The following is a 17,040-nucleotide window of genomic DNA, read 5'->3' as shown; positions in this document are numbered from 1 at the left end:
CTCTTTGGGATATAAGACTAAATCAGGGACAGAGGAGAGAAAAATACTTTTACTTTGTATCTTTCTGTGACAATGAATATTTTACATTTATATGTGAAGTTTAAGTTTTAAATTGTAAAATAACAACAGTCAGGCATATTTAAAATGGAATTAAGAGGAAAGGTTACAAGGTACTAGAGTGCACCAGTTCCTTTTCTCCTTGAATTTGACTCTGGATTTCCTGACAGCTAAAGAAAAAAGAGAAAATTGTAAAATTATACAATTTTTATTATTTGATTCTTTTTAAAGCTTTTTTTTTAAATATATAGAAACAAAGTTTTCTTAAATATTAAGTTTTAAGAATTTAAATGTAAGATTTTCATTTTAATTTTAAGGGAAATTTCATCCTAACTTATATTTAACTCAACTCATGGTATATTTCTGTTTGATTTTAATACCCGAGAACTATTTATTTTAAAATCTTTTGTAATCTTGCATTTGTCAGAAATGACACTTGAAACTTTTTTTTTTTTTTTTTGGTCAATTTAGCAAATGTTTGTGGATTGTCTGATAAGTGCAAGGTACTTTGCTAGGTGCTAGAACAGATGAATAGAATTTAGTCATACTCTTACAGAGACTAGAATCTAGTCAGACATAGATACCTGAGCTAGTAGCTATTATGTAAGAGAGATAATAGAGGTGCAAAGTATGGTTAAAATATGAGGAAAGAGACAAAAACCAATTAACAAGCTAAAAGGCCTTCTGGAAGAAGCTTAAAGATAAAAATAAGTGGAGTGTTGTGGGAGAGAAGCATTGTTGATGATGGTTCCTAAAACACTGACTTTGTTATGTGCTACTTATTAGCCTACAATAGTTCTCCATTGTCCATGGCAAGCAGTTTGTTGATCAAAACTAAAAAGTCACTCTCCAGCGGCTTGAGTTCTCTGCTGTGAGAATTAGATTAATTTTGAAGGAAGGGCAGACACACTTCTTACATTTTATCTAATCGTAATCCACAGAGATGTTTTGTTCAGTACACACTGCATACCAGGAGAACTGCAAGTCCTCAATTTATCTATGTCTTCATTCAGAAAACGTTTATTGAACACTTGCTATGATCTAGGTAATCTGCAGTATACTAGAGATTCTAAATGGACGTAACATTGTCCCTCCCCACGGAACTCTCCAGGTGCCATGGGAGAAACAGATAAGTCAGCCCTTAGATTACCACATTATAAATGAAATGAGAAAGAGATATGCACAGAATGCTGTTAGGTATTGGGGTACCTAACCCACCTAGCTGTAGCAGGATGTAACAGTGGAGCTGAGTATAAGTAAGAATTAGTCAGGCAGTTGGAGGCAAGAGAAGAGAGTGAGGAGAAAAAAGACATGGAGGAGGGAAAGAGCTTGCTACTACCTGAAATAATCATCCTCTCTCTCTAAGGAGGCAGTATAGTTAGCAGCCCTGGCAATAAATTGGCCCTACTATAAAACAGTTCTGTGATTTTAAATAAGTAACTTGATATTTCCTTGCTGCATCTGTTGAGGGGGTGTTATCAGAAGCACAGGCGTTAGTCCTGGCCTTTAATCAGTTAAGTGAGTTAATTTGTCTCATTTTATTCATTTGTAAAATGAAGAAAGAATGGCTGAAAAGTTTCTACAGTTCCTTTAGATTTCGAAATTATATGACTCTGTTTCATGGTGTCAGTTGATAATACATTAGAAAATATTTATAGTAGGAGAATATACGGCCTAACAGTAGATAGGCTTAGTGACAGAAATACACTTTATTTTTTCCAGACATAGTTTATATTTCTGAAAATTAAAATATCTTTTAGTACCTCATACCATGTGGTTGGTCTCAGTTGGATAAAGCAGCCATCATAGTCTGGCATCCTTTTCTGGAAATATAAACCTATGTAATTACACTATTAGTACAACTAACTGAAGTCTTTTTAAAATTTTATCAGCCAACAATAATCATGCCACAAATAAGTCTTATGATCTGTGATGTCATACTGTTGAATAAACTGTACTAGAGGCAGTAGAGTGGAGTGGCTAAGAGGACAGTGGAGCTAGATTGAGTTTGAATCCCGTTTCTGTTATTTACTAGCTGTGTGCCTTTGGGCAAGTTACTTAATCTCTCTGTGCTTTAGTTGCTTTATCTATAAAATTGGGATAATAGTAATACTTACTAAGAATATTAAGAGGATTAAATGAGTTGATAAATGTAAAAGTACTTAAAACTGTGCTTGGCACATGATGAACATTATATTGATATAAGAGTTAGCTGTGATGGAGATGATGATGACACCACAGCAGCAAATTACATTTAAAAAGTTAAATAACTTCATATTAAACCATTATATATTATACTGGTTATATATATTGTATATATATATATAAAACCATTATAATGGTTATATATATTGTATATATATATATATATAACCATTATAATGGTTTTATATATATATATACTATATATAACCATTATATATTAAAATGGTTATATATATAACCATTATATATTAAAAGTTTTACTGAGATTTTAAAGCATAACTTTGATCAGAAGAACAATTGTATAATTACTTTATTAAATATACTTTAGTAAAGAAAGTGTTTTGTAGAAAGTTTTAAAAAGAAAAGAAAATGGGTTACCATTCTGACAAATCAGCTCAGATTCTTTTCATGGGCAAATCCCTTTGCCTCCAGATTGGATTATACTGAGGTACTGTTTCATTATTTGCTTCTTTCTCTTTTTATCGTACGCATTCCTTTCCTTGCCATAAATATTCTTTAACAACTTCATTTTTAATGACTGCATGGTTATCCTTTATGTTGTTGTAATAAATCCTATTTAACAAGTTTACTGTTGTTGGAAATTAAACTGTTGTTTAATTAACTACTATTGTTTCCATTTTTACTGTCATAATCAGTGAGCAACACACATCTTCATAAGTGTATTATTGCATTATCTCCATGACCCTATCCTTAAGATAAATTCCCAGGAGTAGAATTGCCGGGAAAAAGGCTTTGAAGAATTCTACCGTCTAAAATTGCCTTCCACAAAGTTGGTACCAACTTACACAGTAGTAATATGAGAGTGCCAGATTCCTTTTATCCTTACCAGTCTAGATTTTGTATTTAAAAATTACCTTTGCCAATTTGATAGGTGGAAATGTTATCTAATTTTAATTTGTATGCCATGTTATTAAAAACAAAAAACTACATAGAGTCATTTTGTTTCCTACACGTTAAGTTGCCACAGTCAACTGGCTGCAGAATCCAATTTAGGATAAACCTTCAGTGCCAACTTTCATCTTGCCAGACCTGTTAACAGATGTGTAATCATTTGTTTAATGCCAGAGCCTCTGCCTTCTGAAATGATACTAAAAGCTTATCTTTTTTTTTTTTTTTAAGAGTCAAGCTTACCTTTGGTGTGAATTTTTCTTCTCTTGTCTTTTTCTTCTCTATGTCTTTAGCCAAACTAGAGTTGAAATCAGAGGCTATTTCTTACTCAATTTTTATTCCTTATATGATCATCTAATATTTTGGATGGATGGATAGACAAACAAATGAACAAACATGCACTTAGAACCCACCAGAAAAGTTACGTGTTGCATGGAAAGGCAACACATTTTGATTCAATTAGAAGAACCAATCTCTAGTCCTATAGTGGTTCTACCATTCACTTGTTTTATGATCTTGCAAGTCTTAATCTCCCTGTGCCTCAGTTTACAATGTCTTTATATAAATACCCTTTCTGCCTGCTCACTGCCATTATCTTACTTCAGTCCTTGTCACATCATGCCTAAACTATTGTAAATTCCTCCTCACTGCCGGCCCGAGTGCTCTTTCCAGTTCTTTAGCCTGTCTCTTACACTGGCCTCTGACTAATCATCCTGCAGTACCGTATGTCATATCATTCCTCTTCTTGGTAGATTTTTCACAGTTCTCCTTGGTGTATAGGATAAATCCAACCCCCTTAGCTTTACAGTTTCCCACCTCTCAGCCTTTGTTTACATGATCTCATTCAGTAACTAACCAGCTTCAGTAAGTAACCAGCTTCTTCCTTTCCTCTTATTTGAATTCTACCCTTACTTAAAAACTGGGCTTCATTCCCTCCTACTCACCAAGCCTTCTCTTACCACCCTATCCCCATTGATTCTTTTTTTTTTTTTCCGATTCCCTATGGCACTTGCTAATTGTTAGTGGTTTTCAACATATGTCTAAGGAGACCTGGGCATTTGTAGCAATGCTTCACACTAAGGGCACACTCCTTTAGGAGTGCAAGGGAGCAACCAACGGCTCCACTCCCTCCTCCACCCAGTCTCCACTCTGCTTTTTTTATTGTGTATGTTGAGATTTTACTTAAGATTTCCTTTGAAATTTTTCTTCTTTTGGCAGTATCACTTATGGACTGTTATTTTTTTTTTCTTCAATCATGAGTATCTTTTTTTCTCAATTAGGTTTTAAGTCACTTGAAGACAAGGACTGTATCTTGAACTTCTTTGTCTCTCCCTTGCTCTCTTGTTCAAGAAATATTTATTGCTAACTTTATGAATTAACATCTGTTCTGCCTAGCTTACAAGATATTGTGAGACTAAAGTGAGAAAAACATGCTTTGAAAAGTGATGTCATGTGAAGTAAACGTTACTTCCTTTATAGTATTGTTTTAGCCTGAGAACTTGTTGGAAGCTAAAACTTTTTCCACATTTAAATTTTATTTCATTCAACAAACAGTTGAGCAATTACTAAGCACTAAAAGTTAATGTGTCAAAGTCTGCTCACACAGACCAGTAGAAATGAAAATATGTAAAGACACAAATTTGTATTACAAGAGAAGTATGGTTGTAGAAGTGTGTCCAAGTATATCTGTGGAACAAATGAGGCACATATAAGCTGTGTTTAAGTGAGTCAGGCTGTGCTTTCCCTCTAAGTGGTATCTTACTGGGTAGAGGTTGCAAGGTGAGCAAGGCAAAGACGTACCTTCTACGTACGATATACAGGGTTCAAAGACATGAAACAAGATCTTGGGAACTCTTATTTGGTAGAACTAGAACATAGGAGTGGCTGATGAAATTGGAGATGAAATTGGCTGATGAAATTGGCTAGACCTGCCCAGTATGGTGGCCACTGGCCACATGTAGCTATTTAAGTTAATTAAAATTTTAAATGCAGTTCTTTGGTCATACTAACCACATTTCAAGAGCACATTCGCTATATGCGCTAGTGGCCATCATGTTGGACATACAGCCACAGAACATTTCCATCATCACAGAAAGTTCTGTTGGACAGTGCTGAGCTAGATCATAGAGGACCTTGCGCATTTAATTAAGGAGTTGGACTTTTATCTTGTAGGCAATTGTGAGCCTTTGAAGAGTCTTAAGCAAGGGAGTAACATGATCAGATTTGCATTTACAAAAGATTTTCAAATTTTTTTAGAATCAAACATTTCTATATAACACATAGCTTTTGCTGACAAAGTATAATTAGAAGGGAATTAGGTAGTTTGGGCCCCTTATAATTATTACAGTGAAGAATAAAATAGAGAAAGGATTTAATAAGCACCCTTTTAAGACTTATAACTCAACTGGAGAACTCTCTAGAAAGCTTGTTATTTTTACATTAGTCTGAAAAAATGTTTCTTTACCTTCCTCTTTTAGTGAAGTTACTGGGTGATTAATGTTAGTGATAATGTTAGGTGATAAAAATTTTCAAAAACTATTACTCAAGATATTTATATTCTTATTTTGTTATAGGATTTGCCATTATGTTTTGAAAGCTAAGACTAACTGCCATGACTTGATAATAACTTGCCTAAATCAAGATGTTAAATAGAATTGTCATAGATTTATTAATCAAAGTAATTTAATTAGATTTACTAGCAAAATAAAAATGTTGCTTTTAGTAATATGAATTAAATTTTCATGCACATTTGCTAATTTGAGCCTTTTCTTATAGTTAACCCAGCGTCCACTCCAGTTGCACTTCCCACCCCAGCTCTTTCTCCAAGCTTGATAGCTGATCTTGAAGGTTTAAACTTGTCAGCTTCTTCATCAGTCATCAGTGTAAGTAATTTTCAAAATACATTAGCTCAGTTTTCAAGTGATGCCATTGCATCTTTTTTATTAAAATGCAAATAATTGAAGTAGATTCTTAGTCTCAAACAGTTCTTCCTCTAACAAGTCTGTTTCAAATCTGACCTTTTAATTTTGTGAACTTTTTTTAATCTTTTTAAAAAAAATTTTATTAGAGTATAGTTGATTTAAATGTTGTGTTAGTTTCAGGTGTACAGCAAAGTGAATCAGTTATACATATATCCTTTAATTTGCTCTATCCAAACCATTATCATCTCAATTTACTTCTCCTTATTAGCCACATTTACTTATCATGTGTACATTTTTCTCTGGTACTGTTATATATCTCTAACATACAAGGGTTCTTTGCCGCATTGAATTAGTTTATATACATAGATTCTGCCATAAAAATTGTTGTCTACATTAACAGACTTTCATTCCCATAATCATTCTATTCCTACAACACTGTTCTTTTATCATAGGCTACTAAAAATACCTGTTTTCATTTAAAAATTCAATATTGTATTTCTCTTTACATTATCTTCATATATTTATTTACATGCCTTGGTGTCTCTAAAAAAATTCTTTAATGTTATTTATAGGGTATGACTTGGAATGAGGCAAGAGGCTTGCCTGTCTCAAAATAATGCCAAAACCATCAGCCTGTCATAGTATCTGAAACTGCAATAATCTTTTTTGTGTTAGCATGATATATCCACTAACTTTTCACTCTAAATCAAGCATGTTGCCTAAGATGCATAATCTGTCGATATGCTTGACCTCCTATTAATTTGATGTCGGAAATCTGACAAACTAAGAGATAGAACAGTAAGTTCTGATGGGCACACAGGTAGCTTGAATAGATCTGGTGTATCAGTGGTTCCCAGGGCTGGTAGGGCATTGCAGGGTACATGATTGGTGATCTGAGCTGCCCGGGAGCATAGAGCTGCTTCTGCCAGAGGTAAGAAAGAAAAGTACCTAATTCTTGCTCAGTGTTACAAAAAAATTCCCCCTTCAAAGCAAATGTGATATCAGGGCTGTGCAACGAAATACTCAAAAGAGCTACGTGCATTTCTGTTCAGCTTTGGTCAGCTCAGTTAGAAAGTATAGGCAAAAACTCTTAAGCTTATAATGTTTTTCAATTATAGAACGTGATTATCTCTTGACTGCTCAGAAATGAGTATGAACAGTATTTGGGATTTTAGTTTGTCCTTCTTGTTGCTAAAAGGAAAAGACACATTGGAAGAGATGGGGGAAAAGCAGTTAAGTCTCTCATTTATTTAAGTAATAAATATTTATTGAGCATTTGTAGTAGGCTGTAAAGAGAAAGTGGTAATCAAAAAATCTATAGTGAAGCGTAGTTAGTCTTTGAGGGGAAAGGAGGCCCCTAAAAACCTGGGAGACAATAAGGTCTGAATAACTTGGGTTTGATATGAGATGACCAGGATGCAGATCCCTGCTTTGCCACTTACTAGCTTTGTGACCTTGGGCAAATTGGTAAGTAACTTTTCTGCACCTCAGTTTCCTATGAATATAATATCTACCTCACAGGATTCTTGTGAGATTAATGAGATAATAAATGTGAAGCTCTTACAACAGTGACTGGCACGTTGTCATCACTCAATAACTATTAGCTAATATTTTTGGAAGTGATATGATATGTGATAATGGACCCTGAGTAGACTCTTATAGTTTATTAGCTATAAGAAGAATACAGTTGAGATTAGAAAAGCTTGTAGTAAGTTTTCATTCATCACAGAGTAATTGAAGGATTCACCTTTTTATCCTAAAGAAAATATTTATTGGGATGGTCTTTTCAAAGGAAAAGAAAAGCACTCTATCCAAAGAGTATGCAAAAAAAGAACTGCCAGAGACTTCCCTGGTGGCGCAGTGGTTAAAAATCCGCCTGCCAATGCAGGCGGCATGGGTTCGAGCCCTGGTCCGGGAAGATCCCACATGCCATGGAGCAACAAAGCCCATGTGCCACAACTACTGAGCCTGCGCTCTAGAGCCCACGTGCCACAACTACTGAAGCCTCTGCGCCTAGAGCCCGTGCTCTGCAACAAGACAAGCCACTGCAATGAGAAGCCTGCGCACCGCAACAAAGAGTAGCCCCTGCTCGCCACAACTAGAGAAAGCCTGCGCACAACAACGAAGACCCAACACAGCCAAAAATAAATAAATAAATATAAATAAATAAATTTATTAAAAAAGAACTGCCAAGTGAAGAGAATCATAACATTCATCCCCAAAAGCTAACAAAATGATCAAACAAGTAGTAGTAATAGGAATGGCAACCAGAAATTCACCAGCAACAGTCAAATAAGGAAACAGAACTTTAAACAAAGAAAAAAGTGGAACTTTGAAAAGTAGAACCTGTAGAGATAAATTGAATATTCTGGTGCAGAATGTCATGACTCCTGATCTCACCTCCAGCTCTCAAAATGGTACTTTAAAAAGACGAATCAGACAAATTGTATGTTTTCTCATTATGTGTACAAATTTAGAAAAAAGTAGACTAAAGACATCAGAGGAAATAAAAGTCCTCAAAAATTAAAACCCCCAATAATGGTATGGGACCTCAACAAATATAGGGGTCTTTTGGATCCTAAAATGAAATTTAGGATCCAAAGATGAGTACATCCATAATTTAAAAATCAACATGTTGCCCTAATCAATAGGAAGAAGAAATAAAAGTAATTTATAATACATAGTACATTGATATATAAAATGCTTGACCATGACTACATTATAAATGTAGTGAAGTAGTTAAATGACGCTGGCGGCTATAAATGCAAATTGATAGAGGTGTATTATTGTATTAGCAACTCAACTACCATGGGTCGTGGTATAACATAATTTTCCAGAACATCAAACAGTTTTTCTGGTAGTTATTCCTGGAAAATTGAGTACATTAAAACCTTGCAATGACCCACCCCACTCCCCAAGAAAACTACTTTGTTCTGGTATGAAAAGTGTTCTAGGACCAGGTGAACAGGTTTTCACCTCATGAATGTCCAACAAGACATTTGAAAGTTGTGAGGAACGTGGTATAATTTTTATTGGATGAATCTGCGCTGTTCATTGCAGAGCATCTGGCATCCCTGGCTTTCACCCATTAAAGCTGGTAGCATCCTTTACCGTCCCTTCCCCCAGTCATGTGTCAACTGCACACATTCAAAGCAGTGTAATGTAGCAGTTAAAAGCACAGGCCCTTGAGCCAGACAGCCTGCTTTCAAATCAGAGCTCTGCCACTTTACAAAATGAGAGACCTTGGGTGGGCCATTTTACCTCTTGGTGCCTCGGATTTTTTCATCTGTAAAATAAAAATAATAATGCTACCTATCTCACAGAATTGTTGTTAGCGTTAAATGAGTCAACACATATGAAATGCTTATAACAGTACCTGATACATGTTAAACACTAAGTATTTCCTGATATTATTTTTTATTACATTATTATTACAGCTTTGAAAAGGAAAGAAAGTATGACTCAAGAAAATTGTGTTATTTTTCTCTGTAAAGGGTTTTCATAGATATTCTCAAACAGGAAAATAACTGTCAGTCCTTCTTTAAAGAAAAAAAGGGAGTTGGGGATACTGCTTTACCAGTTAAAGGATGAGTCAAAATAAGAGAGTCAATATCAATAGGAATTATGGTCACAGACTTAAGGGTAAATGATAAAATTAAAATAGTATAAGAAACCGAAACTACTAGTATAGCTGAGGAGAGGAAAGGATGCATGTTAATCATTTCATTTTTCATAGTAGGAAATTAATCAGTAACATGCAAAATTGAAACAGCTTTTGTTTTTGTTTTTTAATGAGTCTCAAATCTCTTAATAGTTTGTATGTTCTCAGAGAACATTTATCTGAAGTTTTGTAGGTTTTTTTTTTAGATTTATTTTAGCTTTTCTTCAATTCAATTAAAGTAAGATTATAATCCCATTCTACAGGATAATTTGTTTCTCTGTGCATCTGTCTATTCGTCCATACTTACAGAGATGTTAACCATGGTTAACAGTATTTTTGGTGATAGGATTTTTGGATGATTTGTTGCTTTCTTTTTTGTACTTTTCTATAATGTTTAAGTGTTTTAAAATAAATACTAATTAACTTTTTAAAGTAAAGTTATTACTGTAAAAATAAGCAGAAATACAAAACAGGCAAAATTAAGTTATGGTATTAGATGTCAGAATAGTGATGACCTTCAGGAGAGTTAATGGTTGAAAAGGAGCACAGAGGAGCTTCTGGGGTGCTGATAATGTTCTGATTTTGATCTAGATGCTGGTACATGGGTATATTTAGTTTATGAAAAAAATCTTTGAGCTTTGCCCTTAAGATATGTTTATTTTTCTGTATGTATATTATACTTCAATAAGACATTTTTTTCAGTGGATAAAAGATACAACACTCGTAAAAGAGGAATTATAGATAAGACGTACATGAAAATATTCAGTAGTGGTGATGAACAAATGCAAATTTAAAGAACCAGTTTGCCTGTGACATTGGCAAAAATTATAAAAACCGTTGTCCATTGTTGGTGAGGGATGCAATGAAACAGGCATTATATACACTGCTCCACTGATGACAGTCTAAGTTAGGACGTCATTCTGGATGGCAGTTTGGCCATCTATATATAGAGTCATCAAAATATACATACTGTTTGACCCAGTAATCTCATGTTTAGATTTTTCTTCTAAGGAAATAATCAGAAATACAAAGATTTATGTGCATGGTTGTTTGTAACCACAGTGTCTAGTGATAGGAGAATGATGGTTACATCAAGTATGGCAGAGTCAAATTAAAGAATGTTGTATAATCTTTAAGATGTTTTTATTAAATCTTTGAATGAGGTGGGGAAATGTGGTATAAAATTAAGTGGCAAAACAGAATCCAAAATATCATTTATTTTATCTCAATTTTATAAAATTGTATACTCACACTGTGTTTTTAAAATGTAAGGAAAATGAAAGAATAGAAGGAAATGTGTTATACTGTTAACAGAGGTTTTCTGAGTGATGAGATTATGGATGATTTATATTCTTCTTTATATTTTTCAATATTTTCCAGAGTTTCTCTAGTCAAGGTGTAATATATACATTATCCAAAAAGCAGCCATTTTTTAATAGACAGGGTAAGCACGTATATGAATGAGTAAGATTCCTTTTTATTGACATCTAATGTTTAATGTCTGTCTTTCTGAATCAATACTACTAATTATATTGAGCAAGTCATTTGGTTTTCTCAACTCTAAAATGATGGCAAGGTAGATCTCCATGTTTCCTTTTAACTCTAATATTCTGTGAATCTATGGAATTTTGAAGCAGTGAAATTAGTTATGCCGGGATGATTTGAACATTCGTGAAAATAAATAGATGAAACGTTTTTTAGCTTATATTATGACTTCTGTTTCATAGATGATTTTTATTTATTTCAGTGAGTTATTAAGTTTATTTTCTTTATGTGTTTGGTACAATATGGGTAGGTTTTATTTTTTGAAATTACCAAAATATTTACAGTGAAATCCAAAAAACAGTTCCTTTTCACACTAAATACTTCTCAAATGAAAAATTTCACTATTCGTTTTTATCCTTTGAATTGTATATTCAGAACACAGAGATTTTTAAAGCATAATTTCTAGTAAATATTATAATCATTGTAATGAAAGACCTTATTTTTTCAAACTGTATGATACAGGTGACGTTTAAACACAGTATTTATTTCAGTCTTCCATGAGACTAATTGGCAATTGACCTAGAGATGGCCAAAAATAAACATTTTAGTTCTTGCTATAGTGTTTCAGTGAACAAACTGAAGTTTTAGTGAATTACTAGTGAATTTTTTTTTACTAGATTATTGTTAGGCTAAGAGTTTCTAAATTGTTACATATCAAACCCCAGGAACTCAGAAATAGCAATCCTCAGAATATTAGGCTTCTGGAGAGGATGAGAAAAGAAGGGGAGGGAGAAAATTTGCATATAAGAGTAAATGTGAAATAAGAATAAATTGTTCACCTCTGTTATTAGAAATGTTGGAGTATTGGAGAAACAGTTGTTTAATGTGACTAAAGTATAGCACATATAGGTTGGAATAAGCAAGTCTGATGCTGGAGAAGTATGTTGGTGACATACTGTCATGAGAAAATTATAGTAATGATTTCTTTTTCATGTCTTGGTACATACAGAAAAGTGGTAATACTTGTAGTGTGCTCTGGGGTAAACAGGGATGCTGCAGGAGATGGAAGGCACCCATCCCAGGAGCTGCAGTCACCACAGGTGCCACCTGACTTTTCTGAGGTTAATGGCAGAGGTGGTAGCACAGCATACCTCTAACCCGTCTGTGGTACATTAGTGAGGAAGCACTGACTTAGCTGCCATAATATAACCAATTTGATCCTCATGGATCACAGTCTCTAAGAGGAACTTAACTTAGGAGGCTGCAGGAAGGTTCATTAAGAAAAGCAGTCTGTATAGAGTACAGTGGTAATATATTGAGGACTAGCAAGTAATTCCAAGAACAGTCCATGAAAGAGACACCAAGAGTTGCAAAAAGGAAACTCCAATTTAATACACTATGCTACTTGGAGGTAGCCAAACTTGATATTAGGGCAGAGTCCTCCAGACTGGTAAATCTGTCCAAGACTACTGAGGCCAACTGCAAGTTTAAGGGATTCCTAAAACCACCCTCAAGTATGATAATTCACTAGATCAATCACAGAACTCAGGAAAGCACTATACGTAGGATTACAGTTTTATTATCGCAGTAGGGCACAAATTAGAATCAACCAAATGAAGAGAGGGATGGAGGAGATTCTGGCTGGGTTTCAAACTCAAAGCTTCGGGGTTACCCTCCTTGCATCAAAGTTGGTTGTATATACAGGAGTACTGCCAACCAGGGAAGCTCACCAAGCTTAGCGTTTTTATTGAGGCTTTACTAAATAGGCACTGTTGACTGAATTGTTGCCTCATGGTTGAACTCACTCTCCCACCCTCCCCTCCAGGTCAGGCTGATATCAGGGGCCCAGAGCCCCAACGCTCTAATCATACGGTGGGTCTTTCTGGTGTGGCCAGTTTCCATCTCGAGTTATCTGCTTAGCAAAGCTATCTAGGGGCCCACTAGGAATCACTGTTGGCATAAAGTATCAAGTATGGTCCCCTAGGGGCCCACCATGAATAATAAAGGCACTCCCATTACTCAGGAGATTCCAAGGCTTTAGAGGTTACTTCTCAAGAGCTAGAACAAAGTCCAGATCTCTCTTTAAGTGAGACCAGATTCCTTACTACACATATGCCAATTAAGTGTTTTATTCATTCAACAAGTGTTTATTCAGGCCAGAATATGAGGAGGTGCCAAAGATGTAGTTGTGTACAAGATGGGCTAGGTTCCTGCCCTCAGGGAGTTTCCAGTTGAGTAAGAACAAAAGAAAAATTGACTCAAAAGTGTGTAACTACGGTATACTAAGTACTTTCATTTTGTAACATAGTTTTGCCCTTTGGGTATTTCTATAGATACAAGTTGTCATTATTTCTCTGACTCTGTACATAAACACTATTATTTTATATTGACTAAACTCCACAGTCCCTCTATACAATAGTAGCTTAAGATCTAGCAGGAGTTAACTTTTGACATTGAACACAGTTTAGAATTTAGACATCTGAACTACTTTTCCTCTAACAAGAAGTAAAAGGATAATTTTGAGTACATGCTGTTCACCTTCTGCTTTCCTTGAATTGGCACTGTGGGGCATCACTTCATCACTTAACGAAGACTCACAGTGTCACAGTAAAGACAGTAGCAACAGCAGCATTAAACTGAGGTCTGTGCATGTTATTATGGGCAGCCAGCATGGAGTTTTCCTGTGACCAGCGAAAAGATGACGCTGTTTGTCAGTAAGACCAAAAAGCCACTTAACTAAGGCCCCCCAACCCCTTCAAGGATTTACAGGTTGAAGGTAAGAAGAAAGAAACCCATATGTAATGCCCTTAGGCAGGCAGAGTGAGGCAAGGTAGAGGCGTTTTTTTATACACAAGCCAATTTCACCATCTGATTAGTTCTATGAAGCTTCTTCTCTAAGGAATATAGAAAAATAGCTGGAAAGTAGGCTTATAACTTTTGCTATTGAAAAAGATTGGCAACTACTGAAGTTACAACTATCCATGATTAGGAATGAGATCCTGACCCAGTTTGTATTATAGGAAGTTAATTGGAAAATCAAGAGTGCCTATCAGACCTGCTTTTGGCACAGAGGTTACTTTGTCAGTTTTAAAACAGTATGAAGAAAAAACAAACCATAATTCATGATACAGAACCTGATTTTCTCAGTTTGAAACTTACCAGCATTTGGAATTATTAGGATAATTGCACATCATAGTGATGGACAGTTGTAATCGAATTTGATTTCCATTTCTCCGAAGTGGACTTTTAGGTCAGTCTTTCTCTTTTTTAAAATTGATCTAGGCTAGAGCATTTTAGTTTTGTTTTCCAGTCTGCTTGTCTTCTGCCAGAGTGCCAGCTTTCTTCTAGTTTGTCTACAAGGACAGATTGCTTTGAGAGAGTTTTTGTTGAATACAAGTGTTTTACTAAGTCATGTACCAGACATTTCATGAATATGTAGTCTCATTCCCGAAACAAATGATAATGTCTGTGATAAAGATTGTTTTCTAATATGGTAGAAGAACTATATTTTTTTAAATATATATTTTTTTACACTTTAAAAACTTAAGGTATATTTAAGCCTCAGGCTAAGAGACAAGTCCAGCTAAGATCAAATTTCCTTGACTTTAGAGGAGGAAGAAATTATAAGTTAAAATTAAAAATAATTTTGTCATTTTAAATTTGGGAAAAATCCTTTATTTGTTCTGATGAAAATGTCAGTAGTCATGGAACTGTGGTAAAAATAATGAAAAGTCACTGGCCTGGGTCTGCTCAAATTGAAAACATTTTTTAATTAAAGTTTGACAGTATTTTGTGCTTCCATCGCCCAGCCATGTCCCATCTTATTCTTTTATTCAGTTCTCTTCTGGGTATGAGTTGCTTTAATTTTTAAATTAATCTTTAAGGTATGCCATACTACTGCTTCATCTTTTTATTTCTGTGCTACTTCAGAGGTCTCATAGTTAGTAACAGACCATTATCATCTCTCCCTTTCCTAGATTATTAAAAGGAGCTACTTTTTAAAAAGATGTTGTTATTCATTTTTAATTGCAGGCTTTTTATTGTAAAAATATATTTTATTTGGCTTAAGCAAATATATGCCAGTCTAAGAAATGAATTCTCCACAATGAAAAATCCGCTGCATCAGATGATAATTGTAGTTATTAATTAACTAGTAATTATTATGGCAAAAAAAAAAAAGGTCACCATCAAAAAAGAAAATATGTGTATAAATTTGTAAGAAATGGAAGGATTAAAGAGGTATTGGTAGAGAAGGCCTGGGCCTTTCTTTTTCTCTTCCTTGTACTTTATGGTGAATAGTTCCTGTCCCTTGCTGTGGGTTCCCTCTTCAGAGCTGAGGCAGTTCACTTGAGAATTCTTCCCTAAGATTATGGTTTTTAGCTTTCATTTATTATAATTATATTACTACAGTAGGAAATAAGAGGTTTTAAAATATCATTTGTTTAAAGAGGATTTAATCTTTTCTGGCAATTTTATTTTCCACATTTGAAGTTGATTGAACGTTGTGTTACTATCAACTGCCATGTTGCAAATTTTGTTGCTTGTGTTGAATTGTGATATTTGCAGTGAAAAATACTGCTTTTAAGCTTTAAGATATCTTAGATTAAAATATGCATTGGCCAATCATGTATTATTATTTATTCATACATCAGTCAAGTTAACTTCTGTTACCTCTGTTCCTCTTTGAAAAGCTTGCCAAAAATTTTCTGAACATAGCACAAGGCATGGTATGGAAAATTGATTTTCCATTCTATTAAGTATTATTTATTAGTATTTAACCTTTTAACATGAGGAACCTGGCCTAAACATGAAAAATATTATTGTAGTACTTAGAAAAACTTTGTTTCTCTGCAAAGGAAAAGAAAATGAATTTATCTTTAGGGCACATGCCAAACTAACACTAAGATATTAATTTATTACCAGAGAGAGGAGAACATGGAGTACAAATATAGATAAGTACAGTATATGACCCTAATATCAAAGAAAAGTAAAAGCCACTTATCTTAAAATATATCAGACACACTGTTATTCAAATCATTCAGGAATGTAATTACAGACAGCTTTTATAGGCCTATCAATAAAGGGTTATTTCTCTACATTTGCAGCTGTTCCACATTACTGAATATATAAATATCTCCCCCAAATGCTAAATTATTACTGCAGATCTACTATACACTTCTGCTAAAAAAAAAAAAAAAAAAAAAAAAATTTCAGTAAGTTCTTCTTTAACATGAATAATTTAGGTTAAGAGAGATACCAACCAAATGTAATGTGTGTATTGTCTGAATCCTGATTGAAGCAAAACAACTCTGAAAAGACATATATATATATTGACAGTCAAGGAAATATGAATACTGTATTTTACATTAAATTGGGGGAATTTTTTTTCTTTTAGTTATGGTAATAGTATTGTAAGTTTTCTTGACATGTCTTTATCTGTTAGATATACAAACCAAACTATTTACTGATGAAATTAGATCATATCTCGAGTTTCCTTTAAGTAATTCAAAAGTAGAGCAAAAGATTAGATTGAACAGGATTGGACAAATGTTGATAACTTTTTGAAACTTAGTGATGAGCACCTAGTTTTTCTTTATATTGTTCTCTGTGCTTTCATGTACACTTGAAAGTTTTCAGAGTAAGTTTTTAAAAATACATAATTTCGGAAACTCATTTATTTCTGAAGATTTTGGCATTCATGCTTCACTGAACATGTGCCCTGCCAAAGTTATCTTGTAAATTTAAGCTAGTACATCAAAATTTGAGTTCTGTTCAGATTGTCATCTGTGAAATTAGAAGACT

General features: G+C 34.1%; 1 protein-coding gene across 2 annotated transcripts in view; it reads left to right on the top strand.

The window, feature by feature from the left end:
* Window positions 1-17,040, top strand: part of AP3B1 (adaptor related protein complex 3 subunit beta 1) — a 258,068-nt gene that overhangs the window by 175,032 nt on the left and 65,996 nt on the right. For both annotated transcript variants that reach the window (XM_057541135.1, XM_057541134.1), the window contains one exon: window positions 5,947-6,053. In XM_057541135.1, coding sequence (XP_057397118.1) covers window positions 5,947-6,053 — 107 coding nt within the window. The remainder of the gene's footprint in view (window positions 1-5,946; window positions 6,054-17,040) is intronic.

Source organism: Balaenoptera acutorostrata, chromosome 2 (genome assembly GCF_949987535.1).
Source record: "Balaenoptera acutorostrata chromosome 2, mBalAcu1.1, whole genome shotgun sequence".
Taxonomy (NCBI): Eukaryota; Metazoa; Chordata; class Mammalia; order Artiodactyla; family Balaenopteridae; genus Balaenoptera; species Balaenoptera acutorostrata.
Note: the sequence above shows the minus strand (reverse complement) of the source record. Positions and strands in the feature narration are given on the sequence as shown.